Below are 25,944 nucleotides of genomic sequence, written 5' to 3' on the forward strand. Positions count from 1 at the left end.
TGAACAGGGGCTCCCCCCTTCACCTCTCTTTTTTCTCCCCCAGAGACTGCGCCATTATCCAAGGCCCCCAACCGGGCAGTCGGAGCCCCCCCTCCCATGGCCGAGCTCCTGCCCCAGCTGCCTTGGCCCCCACTGGCCGAAGGCGGTGCCCAGGATGCATCAATGCCCCGAGCCGAGTGGCGGAGCCAGCAGCCACCAGGTGGCGGGGCAGAGGGCCCAGCCCCTGAGCCCTGGAGGCCCCTGGAGGTGCCCTCCATTTACATCACACCATCCAGTGATGGAGAATCACCCCCTTGCACCCCGACCCCCCTACGCCTGCAGCTGCCGAGGACCCCAGACCTGGAGAGTATATCCCAGGACAGGTCAGCCGGGTGTTGGGACACAAAAGAGGTGCTCGCTCTCTCTCTCTCTCTCTCTCTAGGGATTCATGCTCGAGGGGGGCTGACACTGTCCCGGTGCGGGAGCTGAGGGTCAGCTGGAGTGTGACCTTAGCCCCACATGGGACCTGACTGGAGGTTGTGAAAGAGGCACATAAACAGAAAGAGGCAACTGGGTGCATGTGCTGGGACAAGTGCCTCTGAGCTCTCTGCTCTCCACTGAGCACTGCCTGCTAAGGGGGGAGGGGGATACCCCCTTTGGCACACCCAGTGTTTTTCAAACTGTGGATCGTGACCATTTAAGGGCCATGACACCAAGGTAGTGTGTTGCGATCAGCGCTTTTTCCAAACAGAAATAGGATAGAATTGAAAATACAGTGTATGAGGTAGTAAGTGTGGTTTCCTGCAAATTTTGTGACATTACATATATTTCTATATATTATGTATATTTCTTGCACTGGAAGCCAGTGTAAAAGGTATGTCTTGCTACAACTCGTGGGGGGGGGCGGGGGGGGGGGGGAGAAAGAAAGAAAGAAAAGAAAAGAACAAAGAAATGTAAACAAAACTTCTGCAAAGAAACTCCACCTCTGGCACAAGGAGACGGGAACTGAAGGTTCAAGGCTGCCTGGGGAAAGAAGAAAGAACTATACCAGCACTGAATAGAAATAGCCACTGTGGTTTCTTCTAATAACGGATGCTAGATAAGAGTTAAGGTTTATGAAATAGAGCTCTGTGTATCAGCGTGGAGAAGTCTCAGAAACAGTGATGATGGAGAAAGCAAGTTGCAAAATGATACAGTGGGAACCTAGTTGTGTATCTTTTTTTTTTTTTTTAAAGATTTTATTTATTTGAGAGAGAGAGAATGAGAGAAAGAGCATGAGATGGGGGAGGGTCAGAGGGAGAAGCAGACTCCCCGCCAAGCAGGGAGCCCGATGCGGGACTCGATCCCGGGACTCCAGGATCATGACCTGAGCCGAAGGCAGTCACTTAACCAACTGAGCCACCCAGGTGCCCTAGTTGTGTATCTTTTAAAAGGCATTGAACAATAGGGTATATTGTTGGGAGATCCATCCTGATATAAAAAAAAGGATGGGAAGGTGCACAGAAGGAGCACACACCAGCTTCAGGGCGGTGGGTCCCTTGGGTGCCGGAGCAGAGAAAGGAGGGATGGGGAGTTGGGCCTTTGGCTGTGCCTGTAAAAGTTTATATCTTTTTAAAAAGAAAGAAAAGATCTGAAACAAAAATGGCAAAATGTCCACATCTATTGGATATGGACGGTGGGGATGGCCATTTTATTTTTTATTTTTTCCTCTTTGAAATAAATATTCCCTAAATAAAATTTTAGAAGTACTTCAAAAGAAGAAACAGGCAAAGAGAAATACAGTTGACCCTTGAGCGGTGTGGGGGTCAGGAGGCACTGACCCACCGTGCAGTGAAAAATCCAAGTGTAACTTTTGACTCCCCCAAAACTTAGCTACTAATAGCCTACTGTTGGCCAGAAAGCTTACCTAGAATAGAAACAATCAGTAACACATATTTTGTATGTTATCTGTATTATATACTGTGTTCTTACAATAAAATAAGCTAGAGAAAAGAAAATGTTTCTAAGAAAATCATAAGGAAGGCAAAATACATGTACAATACTGTACTGTAAAAAATCCATGTCTAAATGGACCCACACAGTTCAAACCCATGTTCAAGGGTCATCTGTACAGAGAAAGAGAACAGTGAGACAGAGGGAGATGGTGGAAGGAGGGCCTCTTTAAGACCTGAGAGAACTTCTATGCAGAGGGAACCGCAAGTGCAAAGGCCCTGGGGCAGGAATGTGTCTGGTGAGTTAGAGGAACAGCAGGGAAGCTGGGTGGTCCAAGGGAATGAAAAAAGGGGAAGAAGGAGGAGGCAAAGTCAGAATGGTGACAAGGGCCACACTCGGGCCTTGGGCACCAAGTAGGTGAGGACTTTGCTTTTATCTGGAATGAGGTGGAGCCAAAGGAGGGCTCTGAGCCAGGAGGGCCCTGACCTAACTCAGGGGTTCATAGGTTCTCTCTGGCTACAGGTGGGGAGCAGACTATAGGAGGCCGGATAGGAGCAGCCAAGTGGTTGCTGTGGTGTCCAGGACAGGGGCAGTGGGAGCCAAGAGTTTAACTTCTGGAGAGATTTTATGGGGTGGAGTGGACAGGGATGGCTGAGAAATTGGACGTGGCTGTGAGGGAAAGAGAGGGGCCAGGAAAGATGAAGTTTAGGGCCTGCCAGCCACCAAAATGGAGAAGTAGAGCGGGTGGGGAGCAAGGCCCTGTGCTGGGGTGCCTCTGGCCAATAGCTGTGAGGCGGGACTCACATTTCCGTGTTTTCATGCAGGCAGCCCCTGCAGGGCGGCGCGCAGGTTACCGTGTCAGAGCAGGGCTGTGTCCAGCGCTGCAGCCTACCCCCGGCGTGACCTGGGCCAAGTCACTGCCCGTCTTTGAGGCCGGGCTTCCCCACCTGTAAAAGGGCTGCTGTCCCCCCGCCCGCCGCAGCCCCCCCGCCCCCGCGCTGTCCCGTGGGAAAGCCCCTTACCACAGAGTTGGTGACATCTCCAGGACTGGGGTGACTTGCCCAAGGTCACAGCACAGCTAAGAGCCAGGGAGGCTGGATTCTAACTTGGTCTGGCTAACGGGGACTGGGGCGGAGAGGGGTCCCCAGACCCCGAGGACCTCCTGGGCCAACACTGGGAGGTGTGGAAACGCACGGGAAGACGGAGGCGGCCTCCGGGCCGCACCCCTTCCCGCCAGCTGCGGTTCCCCTGTGCTCGCAGCCCCCACCCCTCCGCTTCCCAGAATCTCCATCCCACCGCCCACCCCAGCCCCTCCAGCTCCGTCCCACCTCTCAGGTTCCTTCCCGGCCAGGGGCAGAAGGGGAGCTGAAGACCCTTTCCGGGTACCAGGGGAGAGGGTCGTGGCCGGTGCCAAAGGCAGCTGCCATGGCGGTGTTTCGTTTGAATCGAGTCTGTTTGTCTTTCTGCCCTTCCTTCTCTGTTCACTTCTCTGCCTCCTTCGATTCTCGGTGTCTGTCTCTCTTTTCCTCTCTCCTGTTTCGGTAGCTCCGGCGTCCCAGCCGCCCCTCTCGGTTCCTCGGCTCGCTCGCCCTCCCCCTGCGCCCCCGTGCCTGCGTCTCTAACTCTCGCTCGCGGCGGCTCTCCCGCGGGCCGGGCCGTCCCCCCCACCGCCGCGGTGCCGGTCGGCGCCCCTCCCCCTCCCCCCCCGCCCGGGTCCGCGGGCCCTCCCGCTGCGCCGCGCCGCCCCCCTTCCCGCGCGGGCGGGGGCGGCGCCGTGACGCGACGGGGCGGGGGCGGGAAGGGTGCGCTAACGCTGCGGCGGCTCCCGCGGTCCCCGGCTCCGGCCTTTGTGCGGGCGGCGGGCGGCGGGCGGCGCGGTCGGGTGGGGGCGGCGGCCCCGGAAGGCGAGGCAGGTGCCCCGCAGGGACGCCCAGCTCAGCCCAGCCCCGCTCGGCCGGCCCTGCCCTGCGGCCGGGAGCGCCCGCCGCGCCGCATCCATGTTCGAGTAAGGACCGGGGCGGGGGCGCGGCGGGCGGGAGGACGGGGCCGGCCGGCCCGGGGCTCTGCGCGCGCTCGGCTCGGCGGTGGCGCGACCGGAGCCGAGGCGGAGGGGCGGGGGCGGCACCGGGTGGGGGCGGGGAGGGGGCCGGCGCTGCACTGGGGCCTGGGCGCCGACGGCGCGGTTGGGGGGGGCGACCCAGGCTCGTCACCGCCAGGACGAGACGCGCCGGGGTGGCGGAGCTTTGGTGGGAGTCCCGGGCTCGTCCGCGGGGAGTCGGGCCTGCGGGGAGGGCTCCGGCCTAGCTGGCCGCGGTCCGGGAGGCGAGGGGTGGGCACGGGGCTGACCCCGGGCTTTGGGCCTGGGGTGGATGCGGGGCGCACACAAGCCCCAGCTGGCCCGCGCACAGGCCACGGAGCTCGGCGGCAGGCCCGGGAGCAGCCCCCCTTGGCCTGGGCCCCCTCCCACCGCCTCTGTCTATGGCGAGTCCCGGCGCTGGGGCTGCCGGTGGGGGCTTCGTGGCCGGCCGGCCTCGTGCCTGAAATTCCGCGTCCTGGGCCCGGAATTGAACTTCCTCTCCCTGTCTGGCCCGCTATGTTTTCGAGTATGAATTGTAGGTGTCTTGGAAGTGTGTGTATGCGGGTCTGCATTCCTGCTGTGCATCGTCTCTGGCTGTGTGTGTAATTTATGTCAAACTCCATCTGTGGCTCCATGTGTTACTGTAAATTCCCCGAGTAGGTCTGACTGTGACTCTAGTTGTGTGTATGGGGGGCGGGGGGGGCCTGCGTGTGGCTGTGACCTTCTGCGTTGTATGTGTGTGTAATGTATGATCGCATCCCGTCAGACCCACGCGTGTCTGGTTGTGACTTCGGAGTGTGCGTACGTGTGTCTAGGTCCCCTGGTGTGCAGACAGCTGAGATCCCCTCTGGCTGTGTGTGTGGCTGGAGAACTTGCCTCTATTCCATCTGTGGCTCCAGGTGTCACTGTGAGTTGCCTCCGTGTCCAGTCGTGACTTGGTGGTGTGTGTACGCAGCGTTTGCATTCATCACCCTGTGTCTCTGTGCCTACAATTACCTCTGAACACATTAGCTCTTGGTGCAGATGTGAGTGACCTGTGTGTGTCCCTATGTGACGTTGTGTGTCCGGGTCCTGGGGTATATGGCTGCAACCGCCTGGGGTTGTGCCTGTCACTTCTGATGACATCTTTGGGTGAAAGTTCCTGTGTGTAGCCGTAATCCGTATGTGACAGTTCGGGATGTGCCTGGGCTTCCATGTGTGCAGCGGAGACCCTGGGGGCGTTGTGCGTGTGAGGGCACAAAGAGAGATCCCTTGTGGCTCTTAGTGGGCCCGGGACCCTCTTTCCCGAGACCTGGGGTGTACTCTTGGCTGTTGGGAGCAGTCACGACTGACACTGCACTCCTGTTAGAGTTTGTAAACCATGTCGCACGCGTCATTTCCATAGCTGGCCGCTGTGTTGGTAAGCTGCGTCCGTGACCCCCTGGGTCCTTCGTGGCCGTGTGAGTGGCTGGGTTCTGTGGCAGCAGCCACCGCTGACCCGTCGGTCCCCTGCCGTGTTAGAGCAGCCCTTCGCTGTGTCTTCCCCACCGGGCAGTGAACACCGGGACAGCCGAGCTGACCCTCTGGCTGAAGTTCACCTACACGGTACCTGCGTTCTCTGTGACTGCTCCTTTACTTGGCTGGCTCTCCCCGTAGAATGTCATTTGCTTTCACCTCGTCTCGGAGACTTTCTTGTGGCCGTTCTGTGTGAATGTCATTTATCGGGAACTTTCTGTGGTTTCTGTGACCCTCTGCAGCCGCCTGCGTGCATCGGGGACGGGCGTGTGTGTGTGTGTGTGTGTGTGTGTGTGTAACTTCTGGGACTTGGTGGCTGTCGCATACTTGCAGTGCTGCCGTGTGAATCTTTATGCTAGAAGCCTGAGGCTCTGGGTGCGAGGGTGTCACCCCTGTGGGAGTTGTGCTGTGGGGCGGGGCGGTGGGGCGGCTTCTGGCAACGGTGGGAAAGTCCCGTTTGCCTATACCAGCTGTGTGTGACCCACCCCACGTTTCCCTTTTATGCACACCTGCGTGTGCATCTGCCCCTCTTTGACCAGAGGGAGCTCCAGGCCTGTGTAGGCCCCGGAAGTCTGAAGAGAGGTGTCTGCAGGGGCAAAACCCTGTTTTCTCCCGAGTCCCTGCCCCCCCATAACGGTCCTCCAGCCACAGTGGACTCCTCCCTTCCCTCTGGCGCAGCCTGCCTGGGAGGGCAGCCTCAGGGCCCTGCCTGCTCTCCAGCACTTCCTCTTCCTCCTAAGAAAGAGCAAGATCTGGGGGCATAGGCCCTGCCCGCTCTGTTTGTTATCAGGCCTGTCCTTGGGCGTTCTCCCGTAGGCCTGCGGCTGTGGGAAAGTAGGACAGGTAGAGGAGGGGTCTGCATTTCAGGCTAGAGAGGTGAGAAGATGAGGCAGGGGAGGAACGTGGTCATCCCCTCCTTCAGAACCCTTCCGTAGCTCACCAGTGCCCTCAGGGGGAAGCCCAAACTCCTGACCTGGGCCAGAGCGGCCTGAGGGACCTGAAGGGGGGGGGGCCTGTGCCCTCCTGTCCTTCTTCTCCTGCCCCACTGGCCACCTCACTCCTCAGACCCACCAGGCTCAGTCCTGTCCCTGAACTCCACACCCCTGTCCCTAAAAACAGCGTTCCCCTGCTCTTTGGCCGAGCTGCTCTTCGTCCTCGGGCTCACCTCAAGTGTGCCCTGCACCCCACTCACCCACCCACTTAGCCCTCCTTTGTGTCCGTGGTCCTCAGACTTGAACATGCTTCCGTGTCCTGGGCCCCACCCCCAGTTTCGGATTCAGGTCTGCCGTGGGTCGCACAAGCCGAGCGGTGCCTGAGCTCAGCGTCTCCGTTTGACACGTGTTCTTGTTGCTCATCTCGGTTCCCCAACTGGAATGTCAGGTCCCCGCAGGCCGGGATGGTATCTGTTTTGCTCACTTCCATGTCCCCAGCGCCTGGCGCAGGGCATGTGCTTAATGCATACTTAGCGAGTGAAGGATGGAGCTTGGGGTCAGTTTGGGCTGTGCGCCCCAGGCCGAGGTGTTGTTTGGTACCCGTCGGCGTCAGCGTTTGTCTCGTGAGCACAGGTGCGCTGGGGCAGTGGCAGGGCCTTGGCCTCCGTTTTAGTCCGACAGAACCTATTGATCAAACCAGAGCGCCTACCACGTACTGGGCTTTATGTGCACTTGACGTTGAACAACGCAGGGTGAGGGGTGCTGACCTGCCATGCAGTTGAAAATTGGTGTGTACTTCTTGACTCCCTCCAAACTTAGCTCCTAATCGTTCACTGTTGACCAGAAGCTTTATCGATAACATAAGCAGTCGATGAACACATTTTTTTTGGTATACTATCTGTATTATATACTGTATTCTTACAATAAAGTAATCTAGAAAAGATGGTATTAAGAAAATCATAAAGCAAATAGCTTTACAAGACTGTACTGTATTTACTGAATAAAGTTCCCATATAAGTGGACCCGCACAGTTCAAACCCGTGCTGTTCAAGGGTCAACTGTCTATTACCTCACTTTCTCCCCGCAACAACCCTGTGAGGCGGATGCAGTTATTCCCGTCATGGTCAGGCCCCAAGGCACTGGGGGAGCGCGTGGCTGGGGGTCGCTGAGGGGGGGTAAGTCTCACACCTCCTTGGATCCCGGTTCTGTGAGGGGCGGGAGAGGGGTGCTCCTTCATTCCGTCCGCACCAGCAAATGCTCCGTGCGCCAGCCTCGTCCTAGACCGTGGGGATGCAGCTGGAAACAAAGCGCCTTCGCCTGCGGAGCGCAGAGAGAGACCCGACAGCAGGTCAAGTGCAGGCAGGTCAAGTGCAGGACGTGCTGTGGAGAAAGATGAAGAGGGAGCGGGATCGAGAGGTGGGGAGTGTGGTTTAGATAAAGGTGCGAGGAAGCCGACTTGGAGAAGCATCCCCTGAGCAGAGACGGGAAGGAGGTGAGGGAGCCCTCCCGAAATGTGAGACGAAGGGCATCTGGGCAGAGGGGACAGGCAAGGTAGGAGCTGGGGAAGGGTGAGTAAGGGGTTGATGAGAGGGTCCAGAGGTTCATTTAGCTGGAGTCAGGTGCAGCGGGCCCGGGGAGGGGGTCCCCAACCCGACTCAGGTGTTCATAGCCGCCCCCCTGCTGGCCACAGGTGGGGAGCAGAGTGGGGGATGGGTGTCAGGGAGACCTGGGAGAAGGCAGCTGCAGCCGTCCAGGGGGCATGGCAGTGGCCCAGATCACCACCTATTTCATTTACTTACTTAGTTATTCTATCCCACAAACTCATTGCACAGGTGTGATGGCAGTGCGTACCCTGGGTCCTGTCCTGAGCTGTACTGGGGACAGAGCAGTGACCAGGACCTTGCCGTCGTTGGGGAGCTCACAGACCTGCGGGGGAGAAATGGGGCTGTCGTCGGACAAGTGGCCGCCGGGAAGTAGTCAGGGCTGGGATGGGGGACGCAGAGGCAGAGTGGTGGCAGAGTGGTTAGCGACAGGATGGGAGCCCAGGGCAGTCCGCAGTGAGGGAATGGCATGTGCTGAAGCTTGGAGGCAAGAGAGGGAAGTTTGAGCAGCCGATGGAGGCCCCCGAGGTAGAATCATGCCCTGGCTTCAAGCAGCTGTGCGTCCTGGGACAGGTGGTTGGCTGCTTCGCGTCCCGGCTTCCTGCTCTGGCAAGCAGGGATGGCGCTACCGTCACACGTGCAGGTTGCCCGAGGAATAAGTACTCCTACGGAGAGCTTGCCAGAGGCTTGGTACAGCGCCAGCAGGTGTCCCTTGGTGGCTCCCGCTCCAGCCAGCGCGCAGAGCATTCCTGCAGTCGCCGATGTTTCTTGAGAGTTCACTCCGTGCTGGGTACAGTTTTGGGTGCCAGGGACACAGTGGTGACTAAGACCTTCTTAATTCACAGCCGGAGGCAACAATAGGCAAAATGACTAGGCCATCCGGCTGAGTTGAGGTGGGGTGAGGTAGGCCGCGGGGCTGGGTCCCCAGGGGAAGAGGAGCATTCGAGCCCAATAAGACGGAGCCTGTCAGGCTGGGCTGTGGAAGGCCGTTCCAGGCAGAGGGAACAGAAGTGCAGAAGCCTTGACGTGGGAATGCAACGGGCGAGCTTAGGGACAAAAGGAGGCTGGGGGTGGCTGAAGTGGAGGGTGTGAGCCACACCAGGGCCTGGGGTGACAAGGTGAGGACTTGGCCTTTACCTGGAGTGCGATGCAGCCAGAAGGGCCCTGAAGCGAGTCGGGTTCACAGGCTCCCTGTGGTGTGGGGAGCTGACAGCAAGGGGCGGGGATGGGGACAGGGAACCCAGGGAGAACCCAGGGAACCCTGCTGTGATGTCCAGGAGGGCAAGGATGGAGTCTGGGCCAGGGCGCCGGAGCAGGGGAGATGGGTATAATAGAAGTAATGGAAATAGATTTTGGAGGTAGAGCAGGTGGGATGTGCTAACAGATTAGAAATGGAGAGTGAACAAGAAAAAAATTAAGCACAGGCTTAGGTTTTTAGCTCAAGCAATTGAGTGGGGAGGGGCTACTCAATAAATATTTATTTATGAATAAATTAGTTTTAGTCTACGGCCATACCACCCTGAACGCGCCCGATCTCGTCTGAATAAATTAGTTTTAAAAATACCAGGTGTTCTTGAGAGCTCACTCTATGCCAGGCACTACTGATGTATTGATCCGTTGAAGTGTCTAAACAAGCAGACGAGGACATGTATTTATCACCCATGGGTCATAGACGAAGTCACTGAGGTGCAGAGAGTTAGGGAATGGCCCGCTCTGTCACGCTGCTGGAAGTGGAGTCGAATAGGTGGGTGGGGATCAATGGGCTGATGTGTGGGCCTCCTAAGATAGGCCTGCCCCCACACCTCACCTGTTCCCCGCCCCCAATGCCCCTCTTTTTCTCCTCCCCCAGCACCACCCCCCACTCCGGCCGGAGCACGCCAAGCAGCTCCCCATCTCTCCGGAAGCGGCTGCAGCTCTTGCCCTCGAGCCGACCCCACCCTGAACCTGAACCAGGCACCATGGTGGAGAAGGGGTCAGACAGCTCCTCGGAGAAGGGGGGGGTGCCTGGGACACCCAGCACCCAGAGCCTGGGCAGCCGGAACTTCATCCGCAATAGCAAGGTCGGGGCAAGCCCAGTGGGGTGGGGAGGCGGGGAAGGGCAGGGACTTTAGGGGCTCATTCTGACTCTGCTCCTTTCTCTTGCAGAAGATGCAGAGCTGGTACAGTGTAAGTGTTGGGGGGGGCCGGCTGGAGGGGAGACAGGGAGGGGGACAGGTGCCAGGCCAGGAGCCCCAAGCTGCAGCAGTCAAGGAATTGGGTGCTGGGGTTGGTGGACCTAGGGTCACATCCTGTGCTGCGGCTTACTTCCTATGTGTCCTTGAGTGAGTTGCTTAACTTCTCTGGGTCTGTCTCTGGAGACACTGTCCCAACCTTACAAGGCTGAAGGGAGCACTCGCTAAGAGTCAGTGGTGCCGGTGGGTACCTGGCACAGTGGAAATCAGTAAATGGCCGCTCTCATGATGGTTAGTCTTGTGTTAAGGGCCGGGGAAGACCGGGGCGGGTGGGGGGGCTTCTGGGCACTTTGTGGGGCAGAAGTATAGGGGTGTGAACCCCCAGCTGGGTTCTTACCTCCCCAACTCACCCAGATGCTGAGCCCCACGTACAAACAGCGGAACGAGGACTTCCGGAAACTGTTCAGCAAACTCCCCGAGGCCGAACGCCTCATCGTGGGTGAGTCCTGCCGCGCAGACCCCGTCCCCGGGCCGGGCCCTGAGCCCCCCGCGCTGCCCGCCCGCCTGTCCCGCCCGCGCTGGCCGGCACAGCGTGTGTGACTCGGGCGTCTGCCGTCTCTCCCCTTGGCCGCCTCAGATTACTCCTGTGCCTTGCAGCGCGAGATCCTCCTCCAGGGCCGCCTCTACCTCTCCGAGAACTGGATCTGCTTCTACAGCAACATCTTCCGCTGGGAAACCACAGTGAGCCGACTCGGGAACAAAACGAGGAGGGGCTGGGGCGGGCCGGGCCTGGGCCTCTTCTGACCGGCCTCTCGTCTTCAGATTTCCATCCAGTTGAAGGAAGTGACGTGTCTGAAGAAGGAAAAAACAGCCAAGCTGATCCCCAATGCCATCCAGATCTGTACTGAGAGCGAGAAGGTGAGCCGGAGGACCTGCTGGGGGCTGGGGCGGGCGGCCTGTGGTCACTGGTCTCAGCCAGCTCCTCTCGTCCCAAGCCCTGTTTATTCTGCACCCTGAACTCTCAGATCCCGCGCTTTCTCCCTATTCCCCCGCCACCCCTACTGGCCTGCCCTAGGCTCCCGTCACCTCCGACCTGGACACCCCCCCCACCAGCCCCTCGTCTCAGTCTCTGTGACCTGCCCCTTCACACAGCTGCTCTGGGTAATAGTAATAGTAGAATTCTTCCCTCCCACATATCTGTCAACTCAGATGTCCCCTCTCCTTGGAAGCCTTCCCTGACGCTCCATTCTATCCTGATGATTGTTGCCTCGTGGTCCCAAGATGGCTGCCTGGCACCAATGACTCAGACAGGAAGGGAGAAGGGAATGGTGGGGAGACCTCCCAGCAGACTTCCCTTTGTGTTTTATTGGCCAAATGTGGATTAGATGACCATCCCTCCTGGCCGAAGGAGACTGGGAGAGTGCCCTGGGCTTCCTCCCTCACAGCCCACCCACCCCGGGCTGTGCCTGTCTCCTGCTCTGCACTGTGAGCTCTGGGGGCAGGGCCAGGGGCCGTCTCCTCGTCACGGGGACTCCAGCGTCATCCGGTGCCAGGCTGGGCACAGGATAAACATTCTGTGGAGTGAATGACGGGACGAGTGAATGGATACATCAGGATGGAGATCCCGGCACAAAGTGTGGGTGGTGACGGAGCTTCCCCTCCCTCTGGCCATGTCTGTCCCCCATGCCCTCACACTCCTCTCTCTCCTGCAGCATTTCTTCACCTCCTTTGGGGCCCGGGACCACTGCTTCCTTCTCATCTTCCGCCTCTGGCAGAATGCGCTGCTTGAAAAGGTAGGTCTGGGTGAAAATGGATGGGGGACTGGGGGCGGTCCTGGAGCCAGGAGAGCCAGAACTTGGGGAACTGGAGGGCCCCTTAGCTCTCCTCCATGGGCACAGGGCTGCCCTGCCTGCAGCTTCCTGTGTAGACCCCAGCAGGGGCTACCACGGGCTCCCGTGCCTGGCCCTGCCCCCACGGACACGTATCCATGTATCCATGGCCCTTTCTTCACCCCCACAAATCCAAAATGCTCTGAAAATGAGAAGGTACCCTTTGTGTGTGCCGTAGCAAAACCCGACCCTGAGCTGACATGGTTATTTCTAGTCTACGTCAGCATTCTCTAATAGAACTTTCCATTACGATGAAAGGATTCTCCATGCGTGCTGTCAAAGTATGGCAGCCACTGGCCACATGGGCCTGTTGAACTCTTGAAAAGTGGATAGCATAGCTGAAGATCTGCATTTTTCATTTCATTTCATTTTGATTCATTTAAACTTAAATGGTGGCACGTGCTTCTTGGATAGCACAGGCCTATGTTTATCTCCGTGTGACCGTTCTTATGTTTCAGGACAAAAAATATTAACGTGTTTGACTGGGGTACACCTTAGATATGATTGTAAATCAACATAAAGTTATAGTATCTATCCAATATTGAATATGCCAGTGATTCTCAAACTCTGTAGCTTCAGGAACCCTTTCTACTCTTTAAAATAATTATAGACTCCAAAGAGCTTTTGTTTAAGTGGGTTATATCTACCAATATCTGCTGTATAAGAAGCTGAAACTGGGGAATTCTTAACCACAACAATACACGAGCACACATTGCATGAGGCCCCAGAAAAAGACAGCATCACGTGTCACGTAGCCTCTGGAAAATTCCACAGTATACCAGTGTGAGAATAAAAGCGAAAAAGGAAAGTAGCATCTCATACTACTAGTAACACTTAATCACACTTACGGAAATGGTTTTGATGTTATGGACCTCCTGAAAGGGTTGGGGGACCCCCAGAAATCCTTGGGCCACACTTGGAGAACCTTTGGTACATAGTGCACTGGATACTAAATACAATACTATCATCATTATTGGTACCATATTACTACATGCAGGATAGGCACTGCCTGATCTTTCTCAGGTCCCCAAACTTCTTAATCTTGACTTATGTCTTGCCCCAGACGTTTTGAGTAAGGGCCTTTAGACTCGGCCTATTCCGATGGGCTGGCCTCCGGGCTCCCCGGCCACGCTCGCTGCGGTTGCATGAGTTTAGGTAGGATACAGTCGGCTGCAAGTCACTGAAAACTCAACCACACGTGCTTTAAGCAAACAGATACTGAATTACTTCCTGAGTAACAATAGTAGCTAATACTTGGGGTGCTCCTGGGTACCAGGCCCTGCTCTGAGCATTGCATGCATTAATTCACTTTAACTTCACAACCACCCTGGGGGGCAGCTGTTTCACCAGTGAAGTGTGGAGGGATAGCCTTCCCGTGGTCACGAGGCATTTTATGTGGCAGAGCTGGGGTTCTGACCCGTGGCACTTGGGTTCTGTATCATGCTGACGCTCCTCTAACTAGGGGTCTGGAGGCAGGCAGCCCAGGGTGGGTTTGAGGGCTCCCGTCCCCCGCCGATGTCATAAGGACCCCAGCTCTTGTTTATTCTTCCACACTGTCCGCCTTCTGCACATTGATGTTTTGTCCACATGCTTGTTGCCTCGTGGTTGCAAGATGGCTGCTTCGGCCGTAGGCATCATGCCCTCGGCCACATAAGTGTCCCAAACGTGAAGGAGAAAATGGGTGGGTAGGAAGGGCACTTTCCTTTATCAGAGAGGGAAAGCCCCCTTTAAGCCAACTCCTCTTTGCATGTCTTTGGCTAGAACCGGCTAATAGGACCCCCCCAGTTGCAAAGGACGGATGGAAAACTTGGTGTAAACCAGTTATAATTTATCCCTAGGGCTGGGGAAGCTTTTCGCCCCAAACAAATTGGGTTTCTGCTGGTGGGGGCGGGGGGGGCCTGGGCCGTGTCTGGGGCCGGGGGGGGGGGGGGGCCTGCGGCACCTCAGCAGCCCAACCCGCTTGTCCAGTTGTGCTGCACTCCTGTGCTGTCCCCTCGGGGGCAGCTCCAGCCGGGCCCTTCCTCAGGGGTGATCAGGGGTGACGGTGCGGGCGCAGGAGCCTGAGAGAGGGACAGCGAGGCGTCAGACACTCCAGGGAGGGTGAGGGCAGGAGGAGGGTTCAAAGGTCAGGCCCTGGAGCCAGACCGCGGGGGCGGTTCGAGTTCTGGCTCCATCCCCGAGGAGCTGAGTGACCTGGAGCAAGTCACTGGACCCCATCAGAGAGGGACATTCCCTACTTCATAGCAGCCAGAGCTGGGCCCAGAGTAAGTGCTCAGTCAGGTCAGCTCTCATGAGGCAGGCTGGCCCTGCCCCGGCCCCGGGGTCACGTCTCGCCACCGCCACTTGAGCACCTCTGTGCCTCAGCGTCATTGCCTTAAAATGATGACGTTAGCGCTTTACAGAAGTGTTCTAGAAGATTCAGTGAGTTTGCCCACCAGGCCTGGCACCCCGTAACAAGCCGGTGCTTGGCTGCCCAGCTCCTGTGGTTATCACTGCTCTGCTGACATGGGCCTCCAGCCGCTGTGGCCAGGAACGCTCAGGAAAACGGGGGCAGGACAGCGTGGCGGGTGGGAGCCTTGGCTCTGGAGTCCGGCTGGGTTTGAATCCCCGCGGTGCCCCGGGTCACCTGTGGGACCTCAAGCGCGTGACTTCCGCTCCCCGGGCCTCAACTTCTCCTCTGTAAATCTGGGAACGCTAACCTGTGGATGTGGGAGTCTTGTGAGGACCTAAGGGGCAAGTCCTAAGCACCCTGACACCTGCCTGGTGGGGGGGGGTGGAGCTGGATGGGGGGAGGGTGGAGACCGGAGACGCTGCTGCCCCCTTGTGGACACCTCGGGAATGCTGAGCCTGAGGGCTAGCGGGGACAGGGACCGGAAGGGCTCTGGGACCCGTTAGGTGGAGGCCAACCCCATGTCCTCCCTGCCCAGACGCTGAGCCCCCGGGAGCTCTGGCACTTGGTGCATCAGTGCTACGGCTCAGAGCTGGGTCTCACCAGTGAGGATGAGGACTATGTCTGCCCCTTGCAGCTCAACGGTCTGGGGTGAGTCAGAGGTTGGTGGCTGGTTCCCGGGGTGGGGGGAGACAGTAGGGGCTGTGTGCAGAGCTCCTGGAGTCCTGGGTGGACTGAGGTGGGCATACAGTCTGGGAGACCAGGAGGGTGTGTGGGGTTCAAAAATACAGCGATTCCACACCTTCCCTTTCCCCACAGGAGCCCCAAGGAAGTGGGAGACGTGATTGCCCTGAGTGACATCACCCCCTCAGGGGCAGCCGACAACAGCCAGGAGCCGAGCCCGGTGGGCTCACGCCGTGGCCGCATCACCCCCAACCTTTCCCGGGCCAGCAGCGATGCAGATCATGGGGTGAGCAGAGGATGTGGGAAGGAGGAGGATGCTGATAGAAAGAGACAGAGGACGGTGGGGAGTGGTGTCAGGGAGAGGGACAGACTGAGAGGTTGGGGCGGGGGGAAGGGGAAGGGATAGAGGGCCAGAGAAGAGGTGGACGGAGGGGTAAGGGAGGGGATGGAATAGAGGGATGGGATGGAGCTGAGAAGATGGGCAAAGAAAACAGGGAATGAGAGAGAGGCAAAAGGGCAGAAGACAGGAAGAGACTGAGAGACAGAAGAAGCAAGACTTGGATGGAAGGAAGGAAGGAATGATGGACTGACAAAGATGGACAGACCAGGCATGGAAGGATAGACAGATGGGCAGGAGAGGCATGAGAAGGCTTATGGCCCAGGCACCCAGGACAGGCCTGGTAGGGGCTGAGAGAGGCCCTCATCTGGGCAGCCCCAGGGCCCCTTGTGGCTTGGCTGGAAGCTTTATGTGCACACACAACCCCCCAGCATCGGTTTTCCTACAGTCTCAAATCCTTATGGCCAATGTGGGCACACGGGGGGCCCTCAGGCTGGAATGGAGGTGAGACCAAGCTGGATTAAGCCTTTCTCTGCAGGCAGAGGAGGACAAGGAGGAGCAGACGGACAGCCAGCCAGATGCCTCCTCCAGCCAGACAGTGACCCCGGTGGCTGAACCCCCGAGCACTGAGCCGACCCCCCATGAGGGGCCCACCTCCCTGGGCCCCTTGGACCTGCTGCGCAGTGAGGAACTGTTGACAGACACGAGTAACTCCTCTTCATCCACGGGGGAGGAAGGTGAGGCAGGTGGCCCGAGGCGTCCGCTTCGGTTACACGTGACAGCCCTTACTGAGACTGGCATCAGCAAGGGATTGGCTGGCTCACGGCACTAAGAAATTGGGGGGTGCAGGCATTCAGATGGTGTTATTAGAAATCTGTCTTTAGCTCTGCCTTGAAGGCAGCAGGGCAGATGGTAAGAGCACAGACTCTGCAGCCAGATTGCCAGGGTCCAAATGCTGGCCGCACTGCTTCCGAGCTGTGTAACTTGGGCAAGTTATTTAACTCCTCGAGCCTCATTTTCCTCATCTGAAAAATGGGGTGAGCAATAGTCATACGCACTTCATAGGGTCGATGTTAAGAGAATTAAAGTGAGTTAATATTTGTAAAGTGCTCGGGCCAGTTCGTGCTGGCTCTTGTTATTGCTTTTTCCATTTTCTGTGCCAGCTTCCTTCTCAGGTAGCCTCCATTCTGGGGGGGGTGGGGTGGTACAGAGCGCCCCAGCCCTGCCCCAGCAAGTCTAGCAGAGAGAAAGCATGATTTTCCCATGGGAGGCACCAGAAGCTCTAGGGTTGGCTCTCATTGGTCCACCTTGGAGCCCAGGCCCACCCCCGAGCCAATCACTGCAGCCGAGAGCTCAGGCAGATGAGCCTGGGAGCACAGGCCCACCCCTGCCGTCGTGGTGGGGGGCAGCCGGCTGGACCTCCGGGTGCTGCTCGGTGAACTGGTCACGGTGGCTCTGGCTGGCTGAGCCCCGGCAGACATGCCCGCCCTAAAGCCACCTCTGCGGCAGAAAGGGGCCAAGCAGTGCTCTGGTCAGCGTCCACCCGGGCCCGGGAGGATGGGGCTGCCCCTCCACTGTGCAAGGCCTGGGAGTGGAGAGGAGCGGTCACCGGAGGGGAAGCGAGGGGCTGCTCCGAGGAGGGAGCAATGCAGCCTCCACTGTCCTTCTCTGTCACCCAGCTGACCTGGCCGCCCTGCTTCCCGACCTCTCCGGCCGGCTCCTCATCAACTCCGTCTTCCACGTGGGTGCCGAGCGGCTGCAGCAGATGCTCTTCTCGGACTCGCCCTTCCTGCAGGGCTTCCTGCAGCAGTGCAAGTTCACAGGTCAGGGGGCCGAGCTCCCGTGGGTGCAGGGGAGGGGGAAGGGAGGCCGAAGCAGGAGACAGGCGGGCCCTGCGGAGCAGATGCGGCAGGTTGGGCGCTGGGCGAGCAAGAAGCCCGTCCTCTTCAAGACCAGACTGGACCGGCTCTGCCTCTGAACTAACTGAGTGGCCTCGGGCAGGGTTGTGAGCCTCTCTGCCTCAGTTTCTGGCTCTGTATGTTGGGGGCGTGATAATAGCCCCTGGTGTATGCAGGTCTTCTGAGGGCTGTATGAGTTGACACTAGACACGTGCCAAGAGCAGTGGCATATATATGTAAGCATTTAATAAACACAAACTTGTGATCACACATTTAGTGGCCGCTCTGTCAGATTTGTGCAGAGGCCAGGACAGATGAAGTCGAGAATCTAGTGAGAACGACAGTAAATAGACACACAAATAAGTCACAGATGTGCCGGGACTGTGAGCGTCAGAGGGGTATCTGTGACCTGGGGGGTCTCAGGAGAAGCTGCTGGAAGGATGTGACATTGGAACCAAGACCTGAAGGAGGAACTCTTCTGGGGAAAGGGGAGGAGATGGGGGAGAAACCCAGGAGGCCAGCGGGGTACCTGCAAAGGCCCTGAGGCCAGGGGCAGACACTGGGAGAATCCCTTGAGGCCGGGCCTCTGTGGCCAGGCGTAGCGAGATGAAGCCACAGCGCCAGGTGACATGGAAGGGTTCACCGTGGGACCAGCTGAATGGCTCAGGAGGTTGTGGAAGGGATTCAAGCAGGGGAGGGGCTCGTCATATGGTCGTCTTCCTCTGTTTCTTTTTTCTGTGTTGATGAAAATGAGCCACGTAGAATCCCATGCAGAATGAGTGAGACCGTGCCTTGAGTTGGGGGCCCACGGTCCTCTGATACTATGCTAATGTCGTGGAGGGATGGGCACATCAGACTGAGGGACTCAGATTCTGTCCGGAGGCCCTGGAGAGCCATGGAATGTTCTAGGCAGGTTAGGGGCAGGGACAGACTTGGCTTTAAGAAGCTACCCCCTGGACCTCAGAGGTGGAGACTGAGGCCAGAAACTCAGGGGGGCTGGAGTGGGACCCTGGGTAGGCAGGGATGAGCTGAACCAGGAGTGATGCTTAGGAGGTCAAGTGAACACAAGGGGGAGGGAGTATCTCCGGGGGAGTCTGGAGGATGGTGGGGCTACCCCTGCGCTGGGATCCCGAGAGGAGGGGGGGTAGGTTTAGGGGGATGCCGAGGCCAGTGTGGGACCTGGTGGGTGTGAGGTGTCTGGGGAACTTCCGAGGGAAGGTGCTCAGGAGGTCACAGGACCCTAGGTCTGAGGCTCAGGGGAGAAGCCAGGACTGGTACAGAGAGGGAGACTGAGGCTGCAGGAGCGGACGAGATGGCCCCAGGATAGGTGACAAGCATAGGGAAGAGAGAGGTCCCAGCTTGGAGTTTTACCAACATCTGAAGTTTTAGGGGTCCAGCAGGAAGGTGGGGCTGACATCAGGATGGGGCATGGGGCCAGGGTGGGTTTGGGGCCGAGTCCCCAGAGAACTGGAACTATCCCAGAAGGCTAGTTCCCACAGCCTGTGGGCAGAAGACTGGAGAATGGCCTCCTCATTCTGCCCTCCCTCCCTCCCCCAGATGTGACCTTGAGTCCCTGGAGTGGCGACAAGTGCCACCAGCGCCGAGTGCTGACGTACACGATTCCCATCAGCAACCCGCTGGGCCCCAAGAGCGCCTCCGTGGTGGAGACACAGGTGGGCCAGGCAGAGGGGCCGGCTGGGCAGGGGGCCTGGCCGGGTGGGATGGCCCTGACTCCCCCCTCCTCCCTGGTCTCTGCAGACGCTGTTCCGGCGCGGCCCCCAGGCGGGCGGCTGTGTGGTGGACTCGGAGGTGCTGACCCAGGGCATCCCCTACCAGGACTACTTCTACACGGCCCACCGCTACTGCATCCTGGGTCTTGCCCGCAACAAGGCCCGTCTCCGGTGAGCAGCAGCCCTGCCCCTCACCTGACAGAGTCCCCTCTCTTGGGTGGTGCCAGAACACCCGGAGGAGTCTGGCCTGTGCGAACAGGCCGGAGCTGCCATTGACCGGGATGGGGAAGGTGGCGAGGGATAGGTTTGGGGGAAGATCAGGAGCTCAGTTTGGGGTGGGTTGAGCTGTCTCTGGGACCCCGTGTGGAGCTGGGGCACAGCAGCAAGGTGGAAGAGTCCGGGCCAGGTGCGGGCTCAGCTGCTGGTTGTGGGGGGGGGGTTGTTGCTAATCTGGGAGACTTGCCAAGGTGTCTGGTCTGTGGGTGACAAGGGGCCCTCTCTGAATTGGGGGAAGGAAAGCACCCCCTTGGAATGGGTGGATTGAGACCCTGACCCCCTCCCCCTGCCTCTCCTCCCCGCCCCTCCCCCCCCGGACCCCAGGGTGTCTTCTGAGATCCGCTACCGGAAACAGCCCTGGAGCCTTGTGAAGTCACTCATCGAGAAGAACTCCTGGAGCGGCATCGAAGATTACTTCCACCACCTGGGTAGGGGAGAGGTCGGCCAGGCCGGGGACAGGGTGGTGGCCTGGCCAGGTGCAGCCACCCAGAGGCCTCTCCTGTGTCCACAGAGCGGGAGCTTGCCAAAGCGGAGAAGCTGTCCCTGGAGGAAGGCGGGAAGGATGCGCGCGGACTGCTGTCAGGCCTGCGGAGACGCAAGCGGCCCCTGAGCTGGAGGGGGCACGGCGACGGGCCCCAGCACCCGGACCCGGACCCCTGCACCCGGGCTGGCATGCACACCTCAGGTGTGTGCCCTCGGGCCGGGCGGGGCAGGCGGAAGCGCAGGGCTGGGAGGCCCGGTGGGTGTGCCGGGATGGCCCTGTCTGACTGCGTGGCGCTCCCCTTCAGGTTCCCTCAGCTCGCGCTTCTCAGAACCATCCGCCGACCAGGGCCCCGGGGCAAGCATCCCCGGCGCCCTGGTTCTCATCAGCGTGGTGTGAGTAAGGGGCCCGGGCTGTGGGGTCAGACAGGCCTGGCTCTGCATTCTGGCTGTGTGACCTCGGGCAGGTGCCTGGCCTCTCTGGGCGTCTGCCGGAGTGGGGGCGTGGGCTCACCTCCTAGCATAGCAGAGATGAGGGGAGAGGATGTTTGGCACGTGCCCACACAGCTCCTTACACGGCATCCTGCTCCGTGTGTCGTGGAGAAGTCTGTCCTGCTGGGAGAGGGAGACCCTGGGGGCTCTGGGAGGTCAGAGGGGCCTGACCTCGCCCCGGGGGCAGGGAGGGCTTTCTGGGGGAGCAGGCACCCAGAGGTGGTGGAATGAGGGGAGCCGGGAGAGATCTGGAAAAGAAGCACGGTCACACATCTCAGTCTTGTTTTCTGTGCCCAGCCCTAAGCTGGGGGATGCTGGGGACACAGAAGTGACTAGAGACCTGAGGACAGGTCTGAGACAGCAGGCCAGGGTGCTGGGGGACAGGGCTGGGACGGGGAAGCTGCGGGAGGCTGGGAAAGGCTTCCCGGAAAAGCAGAGGATTCCTGAGCTGAGACCCCCGGAGGGTGAGGCAGGGAGACCCATGTGCCCAGAGGCCTGGGCGGGGGTGTAAGGGGGCAGGACACCCTGAGGACATGGAAGTGAGGTCCGAGCTTCCAGCAGGCCCTGGAGGTGAGAGTCAGCTCGGTCACACACTCAGCCTCTCTGGGCCTCAGTTTCCCAGCACCGGCAGTCCGGAGAGGGGCTGCGCGGCATGCTCCGGGAGGGGCGGGGGCGGCTCTCACCTCTTTGTCTTCCTGTTGCTGCCTCCCCAGGATCTGTGTGAGGTAGGGCCCTGCATCCTGCACCCCCTCCCCTGTCACCTCAGCCCCCAGCTGCAGCCCCTTCTCCAGGCCCTGAGCCCCCAGCTCTCCCAGCGAGGCAGCCTGCTGTGGCAGTTAGGGGCGTGGCCAGGATGCGACCCTGACTTCGCTCACGGACTGTGTGACCCTAGGCATGTCTGTCACCCTCTCTGGGTCAGCTTTCTCCTCTGGAAAGGGGGGTAGTTGTGGTGCCCCTTCAAGGTGTGCTTGCGTGAGTGCTGCTGACCTAGGAGAGCCTCTGTGTCCGGACACTGACCTCTGATCCCTGCCCTCAGCCTCATCGTCCTCATCGCCCTCAATGTCCTCCTCTTTTACCGCCTCTGGTCTTTGGAGAGGGCAGCCCACACCTTCGAGGCCTGGCACAGTCTGGCCCTGGCCAAGGGGTGAGTGGGCGGCCCGAGGGGGTTGGGAAGTTGGGCAGGTTGGGGAGGGCGGCCGCACTCAGGCCCTGCACCCCGTGCAGCAAGTTCCCGCAGACGGCCACGGAGTGGGCGGAGATCCTTGCCCTGCAGAAGCAGTTCCACAGCGCGGAGGTGCACAAGTGGAGGCAGATCCTGCGGGCGTCCGTGGAGCTCCTAGACGAGGTGCGCCTTTGGGGCTGCGGGGCCCTGTGTTTAGGTCCCAGCGTGGGGCAGATACCCCTGGGCCTCAGTTTCTCCCCCTGTGCAACGAGGAAGCCATTCACAGTCCCCAGCTCCCAGGGTTGCCAGAAAGACGGAAGAAAGAATTGGCTCTCAGCCGAGGATGAATGTCCACGGTGTCGGACTGCAGGCATGGCTGAATCCAGCCACGCGCGTGCCATCTCCCGACTCTGCCCACCGCCGGGGTTGGCTTTGTTTGGGGGCATCCTCCCCTCCCACGCTGGACCAAGGTGGCAGCTGCAGCTCCAGGCTGATGCGCAAAGGAAAGAGCTCGTTCTTGCTGGCCGCTGGGCTCACGGAGCCAGTCACCGTGGCTGGGGGTGGGGAGGCTTGGTCCCTGAACCCCACCCCCACTAAGGGGTCACGTGAGGGTGGGAAAGAGTTCCTCCCGAGGATGCAAGGGTCTCATCTCCAGAAGGGGTTGCCCCACTCTGTGTAGTACAGTCGCAGCGTCTCTTCAGACGGCCACGTTCAGATTCTGCTGTGTGACCTTGGGCAAGTGCCTGCACCACAGCCAGCCTGGGCTTCCTCCTCTGTGCACGCTGCTACCGCAAAGACTGTCGCGAACATCAAATGAGTGAACGCTGGAGTGGTGCCGCGCTCGTAGTAAACACTTGTCGTGTGTTTGCGCTTACCAGCGTGAGCCCAGAGCCAGCACACAGGTGCTCAGTTACTGTGGTGGTGGGTCGGCACGAAGGTCAGGTGTGGGGGTGGTGCTGAGCTGGGGGAGGAGGGGTGGGAAGTGGAGGAGCGGCCGACATTGGCTGGGTGCCCAAGGGTACCAGAGCCCGAGTTGGTGGGTGACGGTGAAATTGTGTGTGGTCGCTAGAGACCAGGATGTGGAGCCCACCTCCAGGGGCTTTGTTGCCCCCCTGCAACCATGCTGGCAGGGAGATGCTCAGGACGGGGTGGGGGGCAGCGAGGCTGGGGTCACATCACTCAGGGAGAGGGATGGCACGGCCTCCCCATCCTAAGTTAAATCCTGATTTCTTTTCCTCTCTTAAATTGCCAAGGGCACAGAGTTGACTCCACAAATTCGTTTACCGCAGACACAGATGGAGCTGGGCTGTTCTGTGTGCTGAAATGACCAGCTGATTTGCTCCTCAAGGCCAAGCCTGTGAGAGGGATGCTCTTGGGCCCCATCTAACAGATAGGGCTGCTAAGGTCTGAGAAGCTCAGACTTGCCCAAGGTCACACAGCAGGGAGTAAGACTAGCTACTGTGCCAGGTGCTAGGTGTTTGGCCATCAGAACCCTGAACTCGTCCTGTGATCTTTCAACCGGGGGGGGGGGGCCTGGGACAGTTACGGGGCTTGCCCAGGAGCACCCGGTACGTAGCGGGGCTGTGGCCAGAACCCGGGCCATGGGCGCCCCTTCCATCTGCAGCATCTTAGAAGTTAAACTGGGTACGGTCTGGCTCCTCTGTTGTCACGGGGTGACCTTGGCAGGGGATGTGGCCTCTCTGGACCCTCCCCAGTTCCTCGACAGCAGGAACCCCTACCGGCACTCACCTCCCCCCCTGCCCACTTCTCCTCCCAGATGAAGTTCTCGCTGGAGAAGCTGCACCAAGGCATCACGGTCTCAGACCCTCCCTTCGACTCCCAGCCACGGCCCGACGACAGCTTCTCCTGAGGACCCCCAGCCCCGTGGCCGACCCCCCTAACGGACAGACGGACACAGAGCCTCGGCGGCCACCGCTGGCACGGTGTGAGCGCCGGGAGCCCCCCGCCCCCCCTCCCAGTGGCCCAGCCAGGGGCCACGCAGAAATGGGGACCACAGAACCGAGATGCACTTTAGACCAGCGTGTGCGAGTCCAGCTGCCATCGCCTGCCCAGCCAGGGAGCTGGCCTGGCCTTCGGCAGGCCCCCCGCTAACTTATTTTGCCCAGCTGGGGCTGTGGGGGGCGCCTCTGGGGTGCACGATTCCCTCAGCTCTGGGTTTAATGTATTATATTTATTTGGGGCCAACAGAGAGCCCCAATAAAGGGTTGGAAATGGCTGTGGCTGTGCCTGTGGGGTATCTGGGAGTGGTGGTGGGGGGGGCTCCCGTTGTGCTGGAAGGGGGAATCTGTCCATTTTCAGGGGCCCGAGTCACTAACACGATCTGGGATTCTCCAGCATCTTCCACAAGCTTTGCGTCATCAGGGTCTAGTGCCGGGGCTGTGAGGGCAGACTCAGGTGCCTGGGGGCCTGGGTTCGGATCCTACCCCTGATCCTTAGCGGTCACGTAACCCGGGTCAAGCCCTCTGAGCTTGTTTCCCATACAATGGGCATAAGAGTGGCACCTTTCTCCTGGGGTTCTTAGAAGTGAATAGTTCTCCACCTCCCGAGTTTCTGAGTCAGCAGCTCTGGGGTGGGCTGAGAATCTGCACTTCCAACCAGCTCCCAGGACCCCACTTCGCAAGCCACTATTAGAAGAGATGCATGAATAAATGTGGCTACTCATAACAGGGCCTGGCACAGAGTACGTATTCAACTGATGTTACTCTTACGGAAAAATTGCGGGGAGAGAAAAGTAAACTCCTATAGTAAGTACCAAGTGTGGGCCAGGCTCTGTGCCAAGATCTGGTGATCGTTTAAGTCTCACGGTGACTCCATGAGATTGGGGGGGGGGGGGCAGATAGGTACGTGTCTGAGGCCACTCTGCACGAAGACAAGGACTGCAGGCCTGTCCCTGGTGTCTCCACACTTAGATGCAAGGTCCTGTCCCCTGCAGGACGCTACCATGGCCTGTCCAGGTTGAGGCCATCTGGACCCCTGTCTTGCCAATGAGGAAATGGGCTTAGAGGCCAAGTCTCTGGTCCAGCTAGAACCCAGGTCTGTCTCAACCCTGTTCTGGTTCCAGAGTGAGTGAGAGCTAAGGAGAGACCTTTGGCATGTCACCGTCAGGCTGTAAGAAACTTCTAAATTGATGGTTTGGGACAGAGGACTGGAGGGAGGGGTTGGATGGAGGTGGGAGGGACCACAAGTGGCAAAGGACAGAGCCATCCTCTCCTCTAGCTATGTGATCATGGCAAGTTACCCACTCTGGGCCTCCATTTGCCATACCTGTTAATTGGGAATAGTGGTAATGCCCACCCTGTAGGAAGAATTACAGTTAATGTTAGTAAAGTGCTTAGAACAGCACCAAGCCCACAGTAGGTGCTCGGTGAACACCAGCTTGTCGGGCTGTGAGTACGTGCCTTTGCCCGGTGCCTAAGGCCTGTCCTCACTGCCTCCGCCTGTCACCCACTGCTAGGGGGAGGTCTCGGTACAGCAAGAGAGTTATTTTCTGCAGGGCAATTTCACAGCCCAGGAGGTGTTGGCACAGGGGCTCAGACCACAAAGTGTCCAGTGTCCCTGGCTTCCTGTTCCTCTGCCCCGAGCCTGCCCCACACCCTGGTTCCTCTTGGTCAGTGGGACTGGGTCAGGGGGATTCTGGAACTTCACACCCAGAACTGGAGGCCAGGACCTGAGCAGCCAGCCTGAAGTCTCCCTCTCACCCTGGTCCCCAACTTCTCCACCCGGCATTGCCGGGGCAGGATTCCGGATCTACCTGAGGCCAGCTACATGACCCTAGGCAAGGGAGTGAGGAGCTCTCAGCCTCAGTTTCTTCTTCTGTAAAATGGGGATAATAATAGAACTTGCTGCCAATATTGGGGGGGGAGAAATGGATCCAGCGCATCAGAAGGGCTCTAGCATTGGCATTTATTCACTTTATCGAGCACCTATAATGTGCCAGGCCCAGTTCCAGGTGCTGGGAACACAGTGGTGCGCAGGACACTGTCCCCACCTGGGGGCATCTTCTAGTCCAGGGTTGGAGGGCCAGGCGGTGGAAGATCTCTATAAAGGAAGAGTATAATGTCAAGTACTGACAAATGCGGTAGAAAAAAAACGAAGCGAGTAAAGTCGGTCAAGTAAGGGACAGGGGAGGCAGTTTCCTGGGAATGGACAGACGACCTGATGAAGGTGACATTGGAGCCAAGAGCTGCAGGAGAAGAAGAAGTGAGCCTTTTGGTCACCAGGGGGAAGAGTGGTCCAGGCAGAGGGAAGAGCAAAGAAGGCAAAGGCCCTGAGGCAGGAATAAGTTTGATGCCCTGGGAACGGCAGCAGGGGCCTGAACAGTGGTGGTGGTTGGGGGGGGGTGGTAACATCAGAGACCAAGGACCCTCCTCCTGAAACATGGTACCCCCCCACCCCCGGAG

The 25,944-nt window shown here is 58.9% G+C and overlaps 1 protein-coding gene across 3 annotated transcripts; it reads left to right on the plus strand.

The window, feature by feature from the left end:
* Positions 1-24,155, plus strand: GRAMD1A (GRAM domain containing 1A). Of its 3 annotated transcripts, XM_032390193.1 has the most exons (20): positions 3,769-3,916; positions 9,865-10,075; positions 10,161-10,181; positions 10,601-10,685; positions 10,824-10,927; positions 11,009-11,104; positions 11,899-11,979; positions 15,003-15,115; positions 15,284-15,434; positions 16,024-16,222; positions 17,165-17,308; positions 18,941-19,056; positions 19,142-19,284; positions 19,714-19,817; positions 19,901-20,074; positions 20,178-20,265; positions 21,075-21,086; positions 21,398-21,505; positions 21,586-21,706; positions 23,301-24,153. In XM_032390193.1, exons 1-20 carry the CDS (start codon positions 3,909-3,911, stop codon positions 23,391-23,393), a joined length of 2,172 nt encoding a protein of 723 aa, XP_032246084.1. In that variant the 5' UTR covers positions 3,769-3,908; the 3' UTR covers positions 23,394-24,153. The 3 variants fall into 3 exon arrangements, with proteins under 3 accessions (XP_032246086.1, XP_032246084.1, XP_032246085.1); XM_032390195.1 differs by lacking the exons at positions 3,769-3,916; positions 21,075-21,086 and adding an exon at positions 1-362 and having other exon boundaries at positions 23,301-24,155; XM_032390194.1 differs by lacking the exon at positions 21,075-21,086.
* The last annotated feature ends 1,789 nt before the right edge of the window (positions 24,156-25,944 follow it).

Source organism: Phoca vitulina, unplaced genomic scaffold (assembly GCF_004348235.1).
Source record: "Phoca vitulina isolate PV1807 unplaced genomic scaffold, GSC_HSeal_1.0 scaffold58, whole genome shotgun sequence".
NCBI classification, from domain to species: domain Eukaryota; kingdom Metazoa; phylum Chordata; class Mammalia; order Carnivora; family Phocidae; genus Phoca; species Phoca vitulina.

Coding starts and splice junctions, on each gene's coding strand:
- GRAMD1A (XM_032390195.1), top strand. CDS start 97: ATGGCCGAGCTCCTGCCCCAGCTGCCTTGGCCCCCACTGGCCGAAGGC. Junction 363..9,864: donor GAGAGTATATCCCAGGACAG/GTCAGCCGGGTG, acceptor CTCCTCCCCCAG/CACCACCCCCCACTCCGGCC. Junction 15,435..16,023: donor GCAGCGATGCAGATCATGGG/GTGAGCAGAGGA, acceptor CTTTCTCTGCAG/GCAGAGGAGGACAAGGAGGA.